The sequence below is a fragment of the Heteronotia binoei genome, chromosome 6, assembly GCF_032191835.1.
Source record: "Heteronotia binoei isolate CCM8104 ecotype False Entrance Well chromosome 6, APGP_CSIRO_Hbin_v1, whole genome shotgun sequence".
In the NCBI taxonomy this organism is placed as follows: Eukaryota; Metazoa; Chordata; class Lepidosauria; order Squamata; family Gekkonidae; genus Heteronotia; species Heteronotia binoei.
The window spans coordinates 44,341,220-44,354,575 of record NC_083228.1 but is presented as its reverse complement, the minus strand read 5'-3'; the positions used below and the strand labels follow the sequence as shown (position 1 = coordinate 44,354,575).

General features: G+C 39.3%; 1 protein-coding gene across 10 annotated transcripts in view; it reads left to right on the top strand.

The window, feature by feature from the left end:
- The window catches only part of JAKMIP3 (Janus kinase and microtubule interacting protein 3), a 159,361-nt gene that overhangs the window by 96,005 nt on the left and 50,000 nt on the right, over positions 1-13,356 (top strand). For 9 of the 10 annotated variants that reach the window (XM_060241389.1, XM_060241390.1, XM_060241397.1 and 6 more), the window contains one exon: positions 10,148-10,645. In XM_060241389.1, coding sequence (XP_060097372.1) covers positions 10,148-10,645 — 498 coding nt within the window. The remainder of the gene's footprint in view (positions 1-10,147; positions 10,646-13,356) is intronic. The other variant, XM_060241398.1, reaches the window with a different exon arrangement.

Genomic DNA, 13,356 nt, shown 5'->3' with positions numbered 1-13,356 from the left:
GTCTTTTTCTCCTCCCTATTCAGTTTAAGCTCTATGAGCTTCCCCTGCCTAGAAATTATGGGATCTGACAAAGCTTATCTGTGAGACTCACTCTACAGAACATGTTCTGTTTCATTTATTTTATAATATTTCTTCATATCCATCGGAGTTACATGCATAGAAAATGTCATGCCAATTCTCTGTGCAGGAGTTAATCCATACACAGAATATACAGTTGGATCTAGATCAGGGGTGGCCAAACTATGGCTTGGAAGCCACATGTGGCTCTTTCATACATATTGTGTGGCTCTTGAAGCCCCCACTGCCTGGCTTGGAGTTGGCATCTGTCTCTTTAAATCACATCTCCAAGCCAAGCCAGCTGGCAGCTTGGGAAAGGCATTTAAACCTGCTCTCTTTCTACCTCCCTATCTATTTCTTTCTTTCTTTCTTTCTTTCTTTCTTTCTTTCTTTCTTTCTTTCTTTCTTTCTTTCTTTCTTTCTTTCTTTCTTTCTTTCTTTCTTCCTTCCTTCCTTCCTTCCTTCCTTCCTTCCTTCCTTCCTTCCTTCCTTCCTTCCTTCCTTCCTGTGTCTTGCAGCTCTCAATCATCTGATGTTCATGTCTTGTGGATCTCAAACATCTGACATTCATGTCTTGTGGCTCTCAGACATCTGACATTTAATCTATGTGGCTCTTATGTTAAGCAAGTTTGGCCACCCTTGACCTAAATTAAACTGACCATCAGCGAATGAGACATTCTTACTTTTGCCCTCCCACTGTAGCCCATGGATTTCCACAAAATGCTGCTCCTGGGATGGAGCCTGAAGAGAAACATGGTGGAGGGAGGGTTTCTGCAGCAGAAAGAGGGTTATTAGTAGATGTAGCCAGTTTAGTATGGGTTCAGCTCATAGACTTGAGGGTCACGTTGATCTCTTTCAGGCATTTCTGAAGTATATCTTAGTTTGTTTCAGAGCTTGTAGAATAAGCACTAACCATGATTATCAAACCTGGTTAAGATTAAAAACAAACAGTAAAATGATGGTTGGATCGGTCACCTACCCTCAGAAAAGTCACATGTAAGACCTTTTCATGTTACACTATTTGGAGAAGCCACTTATAACAGGGGGGTGCAAATGTGATGTTTATATGGTTAATATAAAACATATTTGCAATCCTATATAAATTAGGTTTTTCACCCTGGTTTTTAACTAATTCTGAACCATAGTTATATCACCGTAGCGCTTAATCATGGTTGGAAAAAACAAACCATGCTTATATATTGTGTCAGCTCTGGGGCAAAGAGGCTTTGTATATTAGTAACTTCTCTGTTAATAGATGAAGATATATCAGTACTGTGATACTTCAAAACTTGGAACAACCAAGAAAATGACAATTTCCAAAGTACTTATCATTAGACATTTCCAAAGTGATTCAATAATTGTCTCTTAAAGAGAAGTGTTATTTCCCCAGAATTAGCTAATTCATTATGCCATGCATTTTTTTTTTAAATTAAAGATGTCTTCTTGAATCTCATTTTCTCAGAACAACCTTTTGAAAGGCATGTTCAACAGAGATATTTTACAAAAGCTGTATTTTCTGCATCAATACAGTTAATACATTTTAATGATCTGGATTATGTTTGTGGTTTTGATATTGTTTCTCATTTTAGCACATCTCATGAGATTGCTGAGAAGATGATTGAGGGCCTCTTTGTATGACTAGAGCTACTGTGTCACCTTGGTGGCCCTGATGAGGGCAGAAAGGCAGGATATACATTTTGTAAATAAATAAATATCTGCTGCTGGTCTGTGCCACTTCAAAACGCAGGTTGCATGCCTATATAGGAAGAATGCATCGTACAGATACATCACCTAAAGCTGATGATTGTCTATTTTACCTCTTAAGATGCCAATGTAATATAGAGCAGCAAATATAGAGCAGCAAACTAGGATCCGGAAGACCCAAGTTGAAATTCCCCGCTCTGTCACAAAAGCTTGCTGGTGACCTTGGACCAGTTACACTCTTTCCACCTAACCTACTTTACAAAATTGTTGTGAGGATAAAATGGCGGTGGAGGAGGAGGATGTATGCTGCTTTGGGTCCCCACTGGAAAGAAAATAAATTAAAGTAAAGTAAATAAAATGAGATCAATAAATACAATTAAATACATATAAGAAAGTAAATAAATGAAGTAAATTTTTTTTAAATAATTTGAATAGTATGTAGTGGTTGTGTGCAACAGTCTCCCAATCCAAATCTTGTTGTGGTAGAAGTCCTGATTGGTTGCCTGGCCACAGTAGTTAACTGGCTAAAAGTGAACAAATTGAAACTAAACCCTCAAAAGACAGAGGTGATGCTGGTTGGGAAGGTGGAGGCCTTGAACGACATTGTTCTCTCCACATCTGATGGAGTTCAGTTGACCCTGCTGCTGACTCAGTTAAAAGCCTTGGGTTCATACTGGAAACAGTTTTATTAATGAAGAAGTTAATGCAGATGCTAAAAAGGGGCTTTCTACTAATTCAGCCTAACCTGCAAGATGGCCTTGTACCTTGATACATCTGACTTGGCCATCTGGTTCCATGCCACAGTAATATTGAGATTAGTTTCCTGTAATTGGTTTCCTCTCAAAATCAATTTGGAAATTCCAACTGATCCAGAATGCCACAGCTCAATACTTAGTGGGAGCTAGGTGGAACATGCATATCATTTCCATTCTAAAGACACTCCACTGGCTGCCCATTTGTTACCAAATTCAGTTTAAGGTATTGGCTATCTCCTACAAAGCCCTTCATGGCCTTGGACCCTCTTATTTTTGGGAATACCTCTCTCCCTTTGCTCATGGCAGCAGTGAGTTCTGCAGATGCCAGCCTGTAAATGGGCAAAATCAACAACTGCTGTTACACGTGCTTTCTCCATCTTGTGGAATGGCCTGCCTGAGAAGATCTGGAAAGCTCCCATTCTCCTAAGCTTTCTGCAAACTATGCAAAACTGGACTATTCAAGAGAGAAGTTCTGTGCAGGTAATAGGGCTGTACTGTACAAAATGATTCACAAACTTACTTGAACAAATTATTGATACTGTCCTTTATACGATTGCATATAGTTTATTATAAGTAGGATCCTGTTAACATAATTTCTGCATTACTTAATGTGTCATGTTAATACTCATGCTATACTTTCGTTCTTTTTGGTCTTGTGGTTCCAGACTTGTAATATTTTACTGCATTTGTTATTGAATGTCCCATTTTGTTGATTGTACTGACTCACTGTGTAATTCACCTTGAGTCCCTGTGAGAAAGGAAAACTATATAAATAACATAAATAAATAATAATAAAATTTAGAGGAGTGGCAAAGGGGAAAGATGCTTATTGATCATCAATTAGGGTTGCCAGGTCCAACTCAGGAAATATCTTGGGTCTTTGGGGATGGAGCTAGGCGACTTTTCCATTCCCGAAAAATAAATAAATAAACATACAGCAATGCAGTTCCCCTGAATACAGTCTTCATTTCATCCTCCTCATTTTCGCATTCAAATGGTTCCACAGCAGCTGCACTTCCACTAAAATGAAAGTGAACTCATATATGCACATACACACATACACTCACAAAGCAGCCAAAACAAACAGTTTGCATGCCCATACTTTTGTGATCTCCCTAGGACAATGGTATAGATCGCTTTACTCGCTGGAGTTGCTGAATGTAACAATCTGCTGTATTCAACAATCTTACAGAAAGAGAGGTCTAAGGGTGGAGTTTTCCTCTATCCCATATTCAGATTCTAGTTTTTACTATCCCTTTTACTATGCAAACAGCTTCTGAAAGGAATGCAAAACGAACAGAGGGATTGGGCTGTCTCACTTCCTCTTTCACACACACACATGTGACTCTTCCTACTCCCCCCCCCTGCTTTAGTCTTGCTGAGATTTAAAGGCACACACATTTCCAAATCAGATGCAGCTGCAAACTTCTGAACCTGCCTGGGATCTAAAGACACATTGTGGCTGTTGGAGCAGGGCTCCCCACCACCAGCCAGCTGGCAGTGGGGTGGAGCCTGCAAAACCAGGGGATCCCCCACCTGGACCTGGGGACTGGCAAGCCTATCATCAATGTTTCTAATTATCAACATGGCCCCATCTGTGGATACTTAATCTAGAAACTGGGGCCATAGACATATAACCCAGATCTTTCTACAAATCTGATGAAAGCCCAGGGCTGCAGGAAAATCTGAAATATACCAAAAAACAAAAACTGGGGGTTAAAGCACCCCAAAATAACAGACACACCACATGTGACTTTAAGAAATGAATGCCCTCAGTACCTGTTCCTAGGCAACCACAACAATATTGCCAGCCTGCAAACCACAGTTTCTGCCAGTAAAAGTCAGAAGGAGAGGAAAGGAAAGGAACCTTTCTAGTGCTGTCTTGGCCTCTTGAGAGAAGACTCATAGTGGTCAGGCCTGGCAGCAACTACCAGGACTTCTAGTATTCACCCAGGGGAGCTGTTTCCCATGGTATCATGTGTCCCCATAGAGCATCCTTCCCAAACTCTACCCTTCCAAGGCACTGCCCCCAAATCTCCTGGAATTTTCTAACCTCTTGTGCCTTAACCTCTTAGGTATGATAATGAAGGTAGTAGATGAAATCCAAAGAATTTTACACACAAGGTGGCCTGGAGCTTCTGTTTTCTTGAGTAATTCATAGGCAATTCCCTTTTGAAACATAGATGTCTACATCATGCCCGAAAAAGCTTGTTGGATTCTGGATAGTACAAACTGGCAGCATTGCTTTTGCTATCTCAAACTCTTAAGAGTGGATCCAATATTCAATATCCATTGCTGAATGTTGGGAGCTGACCCTTGCAGCATTAGGACCATTTAAAGGTTTACAGATTCATACATATTACATGTAAGATTGGCCTATGATGTTAATTCTGTCCAGGTATGATAGCTTATAAATGCAAGCTCTCCAGACTCTTGTATTGATTTTTCAATTGTAATTTTCCATGTTGCCATCCCTGGCAACATAAGCAAACCTTTACTAATTTAAAAAAAAATCAATGTGTTGAGATTAACATACCTAGCATGTTACTAAATTTAGCTGTAGACAAGCAATTATAGCTAAGAGTTCTGAATGGATTGCCTCTTGTAGCTCATTTTTAATTAGCAGCTGGAATGCTATTCCAAAACTCTGATGTCTGTTAACACACTGAAAATCCAGTTCAGCAATATTTCAGTATTGAATTGCTTGTGCCGCAGATGCACACCTACAAAGACCTTGTTAAAAGCAAGCCATTTGTATGTTAGTACAAAATGTGCTTGTAGTCTCAGTAAGAGATTTTACTTCCAACGTTGATTAATTGGTATCTGATAAAGTCCTGAGCAAGCATAAGGTTTTTTCAGTGATATTAATTTGATGTGCCATTTTTAATTTGGAATTGGAGATGTTTAGGTAGCTTGCTAAGAAAATGTGTATTCTTTATATTTGTTAAGTAGCAATGTTACTCCAAAAAATTCTTTTGGCTCATTATTGAGGGTGGAGCCAGGAAACTTTGGGGGTGGAGCCAGGAGCAAGGTTGTGACAAGCATAATTGAACTCCAAAGGGAGTTCTGGCCATCACATTTAAAGGGATGGCACACCTTTTAAATGCCTTCCTTACATTGGAAATAATGAAGGATAGGGACACCTTCTTTTGGGGCTCATAGAATTGGACCCCTGGTCCAATCTTTTTGAAACTTGGCGAGTATTTTCAGGATAGGCATTGGATGCTATGCTGCAAATTTGGTGCCTCTACCTCAAAAAACAGCCCCCCTCCGAGCCCCATATACCCGCAGACCAATTCTCCATTATTCCCAGCAGACATTTCCCTCCCCCCCCCTGCTTTCTGATGACCCTGAAGTGGGGGGAGAGCCTCCAAACTGGGGTATCCCCTGCCCCCACCTGGGGATTAGCAACCCTATTTGCACATGCATTTTTGTTCCTTTAGTTTAGTTTACAGATCAATTCAAATGTGGAACCTGAAGTGAACTGACGTTCTCACTTCTGAATTAAAAGTCAGCAGTGGATTAGTTCACATTAATATTGCTAAATGTTTCACTTGAAATGCAATCCAAAAAGCAGTTTAGACACACAGGGAGCTTACTTATGTACTTCATTTATACCTCACCTTTCTCTCCAATGGGATCCAAAGTGGTTACAATCATTTTCCTCTCCAGAGTGTGTGACTGGCCCAAGGTCACTAGCAAGCTTCCATGGTAGAGTGAAGATGCAGACCTGGATCTCCCACATCCTAGTAGGACATTCTAACCACTACATCACACTGGATCTCATATGCTAAACCAGTGGAGTTCTTGACATTTTTCTTTGAATGGTTAATCAGGCTATGTCACTAACTGCTTTGATATCTTTCCATTTCAAAAGTAGTTTGCCATTTCACACAGCATGTGGAATGGAAGGGAACCTGCAACAACAACAAACCCTCTACTTTCCACATCTACTTATTGTGATGGATATTCACAAGATTCTGAGAATGGCATCATTTGTACATTAGACTCTTGGCAATCCTGGACACTTAGATCATATAAAGGACATAAATTAATCCCTAATGTCATTATAAATCTATCACTAACCCAGGTTGGGTTTTTTTGTGTGTGTGCCCTAAACCAGGCAGTCATCCCATCACTAGAAAAAAAAATCACTAGGGGGGGAAAAAGCCTATCACTAGAGAAGAATGATGTGGCCAGTCATTGTCCAGTATCTAATTTGTTCTTCCTGGGCAAAATGGTAGAAAAAGCTGAGCAACTGCAGGCCTTCTGTTCTCCAATCTCAGCCCAACTGCATGTGTGTCTTACTAGGAATATTCTATGTTAAATTCAAATTCTGCTTACTGATTTACTGAATGTTTGATCATACTTGTAATCAGGACTTTTTTGGTGGGAAAATCCCAGCAAGAACTCATTTGCATATTAGTCCACACCCCCTGGTGCCATTGTTTCACATAGAGCTTTTATATAGAAAAAGCCCAGCAGGAATTCATTTGCATATTAGGCCACATCCCCTGGCACCAAGCCAGCCAGAACTGCGTTCCTGCCCCAAAAAAGCCCTGTTTGTAATCCCCTTGGGTCCTGATAAGAAAGGAGGACTCTGTACATGAAAACAATAAATAAATAACTGAATTAGCATCAGTGAAGTACTGAGTACAGGGTTGATTCTACCATGTTAATTTGTTACAGTGTTCCTTTTCTTATCCAGTTTAATCCGGTTTATGTATGAACTAGCCTGCTTTGGAAATGTGTCCCCTGTTTCCCCCCCCATCCCGACCTCCCAGTATGTATCTGTTTTTAGACATTGCATTTTTTTATCATCCTGGAAAAATATTTAGATAGTTGGAAAATAGACACATAGCAATTAGCCTCCTTTTATAGGAACGGAGGTAATTTTTTAATTATTATTATCCCATTGAAATTTGTGCGTTCAATGTCAGAGAACATTTCAGCAAAGTGATTTGCATGGAAAGCCAGTGTGTTCCTTGATTATGCCCATGCCCTAGATCCTCAACAAAACTGAGACATGTTCCAAAGCTCCCAGATGCTGATTTTAAAGTCTCTAGGAAATGATGAAGTCTCTGGGCAAGCCTGCAAGCAAAGCTCCCAAACGGTGGCAACTTGCTTGAGCAACTGAACAGAGCTAAATTTGACAGAAATAAAAAGCAACAAACAACTCCCCCCCCCCCCCCGCATTACTTCTAGTTTTAACAAGTGGTTTTCTTTGTAAGCGGAAAGCAGAAAAAGCTTATCAAAGTCTGAACAAACCATCTTATGCCATTAAACACATCTTTCCCATTTACATGTAAAGTGAGGAAGAGAATTTGTAGCTAGGAACATGCAGGCAAGAGCGGAATGGTTAGACTTGCTTCTAATCACTTCTCCCTCACAGCCTTTCTTCCAGTGTTCCCTCACCACCTCTTCAAGATGGCTTTCCAGTTTCTGAACTATTAGGGGGCATGGGGAAAGAATGACTGGGGAAGGAAATTCTAGGAAGCACTGTCAGATGAGGCAAAACTTAGGCACCACCTTTCTGCCTCCCAGTTCTTTCCTGAACGTGCGTCCATCCTTGTCCCTACATTCACAGGACACAAGCCCCCTATTTGGTTCTAGTCATCCTTCTATGGAGTTTTGTTTTGTCTTTCTGCTGGGAACCACAGCAGATAAGAGGCTGTATTAATGAGTCTCACTTACTGAGCTGCTCTGAAGTGGTGATGATTGCTGCCTCCTATAGAATCCAGTTTTAAATGACAAGTATGTGGTTTTGAAAACAATGCTGAGTAAAAACCACTACAAGTAAAACTTAGCTGCCTGTAATTAATGAACCACGCCTTACTTATCTGTGGTCTTTGTCCTCTTCCAGTTCTATTTCACAATTTCTCTCTGTTTTATTTTTTTTTTAATATCTTCATTTATTGATCTGGATAGTCAGTTCAGCTATTTTCTTGGTCACTAGGAATTGCATATTGTAGTTTCAACGTATTGTAGTTTCAACGTAAGTCAAATTTAAGCATGAGTGTATCATAAAACACATTCAGCTGCTATAGCAGGACTTAAAGCCTTTCTCTCAATTGCTTTGGTTTGATTTTTAATATTCCCTGAGAGCATCTAAAACATAAATAAACCATGCAAACAAACAAATTGCAGTTGAAATGAACAAAGAAAGAAAACAAAACACAGCTGCATCCCAACCAAGGTTTGAATTCCATGGGGCAGCCTGTATGGTGGATGCAGTCCAAAATCGCTAGGGCTTATGTCCAAAGCCTTGCATCCTTGGCCACACCCAGGCTTTAAGTGCTTGCAAGGAGGACAGAGAGAGATGCTCAGCTAGATGTTACACAGCGGGAACCCTAACCCTTCAAAATTCCCTCCCTCTTTTAACCCATTTCTTGGTTTTCCTTTTTTCTACTCAATCCAGCCCATCCAGTCTGTTCAAACTGGTGAGAGTTTTGGAAATGACTACCCAAATTTCATTCCAGACTTTCAAGATTTTGACACATAAACACCCACCCACTGTATTTGTACTCACTGCTTTATCTACTACTATTACTACTACTACTACTACTACTACTACTACAAAAGGTATACTGATGGTGGAATTATGTGCAGAATTGCAAGGACTGACTGTTTGTTTTGTATATAATTAACTAGACTTTATGAAAGTATTCCAGATTTCTTAACCATGATGGGGCCATGCATTCTCTCTATTCAATCCCCCTCCCCAATCATCATGATCAAAATAACAACCTCAAGGTGGGGTGTGCTGTTCTCCCAGAACTACAGTTTATCTTCAGGCTCCGACACCAATTATTTTCTGTACAGAGAAAGGCAGTTTCACAGGGCAAATTTTATGATATCATCTCCCCACTGAGTTTCCTTCTCTTCAAAAATTTCACCCTCCCCAGGCACCATGTTCAAATCTCTAGGAATTCCCAAAGGCAGAACTGGCAATTCTGTTAGCAATATTTGTTATCCATGATATTAGGTACTGTACAGGAATAAAATGAGCAGATCTCTGCTTTCAGGCTCACAACATAAAAATAAATTAAAGAAAAAGAAATGGGCCTTGGAAAGAAAGGAAAAAATTACTCCTGGTGGATGAGACTAAAAAGGAAGCCAAAAAAAAAGGTTTTGTGGGTGGGAGGGTTGCTTGTTTTGGTGAGTATTTTGTATATATGTGTTATATGTGTGTTTGTGCATGCATACACACACAAATGAACACAAAAAGATATCTGCTGGTCTGACCAAGTTCCATCTAGGCAAACGTTCCATTTCCAATGGTAGGAACTTCCAAGCCAGGAAGGTGAAGGCAGGAGTTCATTCTCCTTGTTGTCCCCAATATCTAGCGTGCCTCTGAACATGGAAGGTTTACTCAGCTATTACAGAAAATAGGCATGGCTAATGTGATTTGATAGTACATATATCTGAAATGTAATATACTTTTAATAACATGTGTGTGTTTTGAGGGGAAAAAAGCAAATAAAATGTCCTCTTTTAAAGATCCCTTATTTGGCAATGCTGAATAAAGATCTGTTAATTACTTGATAGCATTGACAAGCATTGACTTCTTGGTGATGAAATACTTCTAAAATATACTGTGTGATTCTTTCGGCCTTTCTTTCTTTTATTAGGCCAGCAAGTTGGAGAGGGAGAAAAATCAGGAAGTTAAGCAGATCAAAGAACACGAACAGCATAAAAACATAGTGATTGTAACAGAACTGAAGGCTAAACTTCATGAAGAAAAAATGAAGGAGCTCCAGACTGCTAGAGAAGGACTTATAAGACAGCATGAAGGTGAACTCCTTAGAGTCATAAAAATTAAAGATAATGAAATCCAGAGACTACAGGCCTTACTAACTACTGTGCGGGATGGGACACCTGATAAGGTTAAGACAGTGCTTTTCTCTGAAGCAAAGGAGGAAGCCAAGAAAGGCTTTGAAGTGGAGAAAACCAAAATGCAACAGGAAATTTCAGAGCTCAAGGGAACTAAAAAACAAGTGGAAGAAGCTTTATCTGTGGTCATTCAAGCAGACAAAATGAAAGCAGCAGAGATACGGAGTGTGTATCACCTACACCAGGAAGAAATCACCCGAATAAAGCGAGAATGCGAGCGGCAAATTCGCAGGCTGGTATGTTTGACTATCAGTAGTTCTGGTGATTTGGGCGGGGAGAAGGATGTCACATCTGTGCATGTGCTGAAAACAGTTTAAAATAATGCATGACAAAGTATCCTGCTTTGAGACTTAATCTAGGCAGAATTTCTGATCCTTCTGAGTTTCACTCAGCACTAATGAAAATGTTGGTGAAGAGTTTAAAACATATGCTCCACTGTAAGCAACAGGCTGTAAGATTTTGATCTTGGTTATCTCTTTCTCTGCATGACATTTGACATCTGTTTAAATGATCATTTTAGTTCCTCAAGGAATAAGCATCACATCACTGCTGGTCAGTATACATTAGGAGTTTTGAATTTAAGTTTCAGGAAGATTCACAATACATTTTGAAGAAGAAGAATTGCAGATTTATACCCCGCCCTTCTCTCTGAATCAGAGACTCAGAGTGGCTTACAATCTCCTATATCTTCTCCCCCCACAACAGACACCCTGTGAGGTGGGTAGGGCTGAGGACAACCTTTCAAGGACAACCTCTGCCAGAGCTAACGGCTAACCCAAGGCCATTTCAGCAGGTGCTAGTGGAGGAGTGGGGAATCAAACCCGGTTCTTCCAGATAAGAGTCCACTCACTTAACCACTACACCAAACAGAAGACCACCTGTCTTTCTAGCTTTTGACTTGACTACAGAGATGGTAAAGGGCAAATTGAGAGAGAGGCGGGTTTCTTTTCCAGCTCTTTATATGAAGATTTCTACCATAGCATTTTAAATTATTGTGTCTGTTGTTCATTCAGTCACTTGTAGAATTGTTAGTGAAACAAAAGAGACTTTTTATCACTATATTGAAAGGCTACAGCAGTATATTTCCCAACCTGATAATTATTATTCTTTCTCCCCAGGTTTCCTGATTAAATTATTAGAATGCTAACATGTATCTGCAATTTGCAAATATGGCATAACAGCCATGGTCCAGTACAGTGTTAAACCCATTGATCTGAAGGGACTTAGCTTAACTCTCTGTTGGACTGTGATTATTGAATGCAAGAATCTAGCTTTCTATTTAATGGTTTTCTTTACAAATGAAGAGATTGTGTGTAAAAAACAACATGCAACCTGTGACAAGCGGCAACTTTTTAGTATGTTGTGGTACACTATATGTGAACAGTATATTTGATACTCCACATTTGGGTTCATTATATTTCTTACATGGAAGTGATACTACGTAGAGTGGCTAGATAGTTTTTATTTCCAGGATGATGTCTTTGTGCTACACAAATTGCTATATTTTGCATACAAATTCAGTCAGGCTATCTTCTGTTTTATATATCTGCTGGGTAGCTTTTGAATTTATATAATCTGTACATGATTTTTAAAAGTTGTCAGGTTCATGTATCCCATAACTCTCTTTCTGATTTTACCATATAAGCAACAGTTGTGATAGAAAGTCTTCGTGCTGTATCAATTTTTCCCCCTTCCATATTGTTTGGTACCACATCTGTATGATACAATATGTGATTTCTCTTTAACCATGCTATGATTACAGTGAAGTTCATACACAGACTTTTAAACACTATTTTAGGATGATATTTGCAGTTAAGTAGTCCCTTCTGCAGGTAATTATGGTGTGATAGGGGGGTGTGTGTGTGTGAAGTGCCTTAAGAATAGACTTAGGGTGACCTTATGAATTAATGTACTCCAAAATATCATTAACAGCCTTGGGCAGGTCTTGCAAACTGAGTGCTGTGACTTCCTTGATCAAGTCAATACATTTTATGTTGGTCCTTCACATCTTTTTGACCAGCACAAGAAGCACCTTATGTACAAAAGCTCATAATACCCAGCCATTTCATGTTTTCCTCTGGATCTTAGGCTCAAAGTATTGACCAGGTGAATTCTGTAATAAATGTTAATAAATCAAAAGTAGGTTTGCAACTTACAGATGCACACCTGAGCAGCATACTCAAGATTGCTACAGCACAGGCATTGTCTTCAGATTTTGATGCAATAATTCAGAGCAAGATGTCCATTATCAGAGACTGTTAAACAAACTATTGCAAGAGTGCTAATGTTTTAAGCATGTTTTAGTTTAAGTTTTTTTAAAAAATGTATTTGTGTCCTTTATAAAGTTTAAATCTCCGCTACTTGGCATTATGTTTTATGGCACACATTGCCTGGCCGACATGGTCTCATTTATGTCAGATCTGGCTCTCCTAGCAAATGAGTTTGACACCCATGACTAGATGAACCTACTTATTTGTCTTTCTGGTAGCCCATGGTATCTGTACAACTCTCCTCCAACACCACGTTTCAAATGAATCAAATTTCTTCTTGTCAACTTTCTTCATTGTCCAACTTTCACAGCCATAAGTAATAATGATGAATACCATGGTAAGCATTATCTAGAACTTGCTCGCCAGCAACCTTAAAGTTGTGTAACTCCCCAGTAGTCATTAATTTCATCTTCTCAATGTTCAGCTGTAATCAGCTTTTTAAATATAGGCTAATCTATTATGTTGATTGAACTCTTTGATGTTTTCTATGGCAAAGATGATAGTGAGGGATATATCTTCAGTTGTGTATGAAATGATGTGTTGTAATAAAATTTGTTCAGTTCTATGTAATATTCAGAATTAATACTAGAGATTCCTTTCCAAAGCAAAAGATATGATTTTAATGAGAGCTAATCCACTTGAATTAAATTTCATTTCATCCCACTTGTTCACTTGAA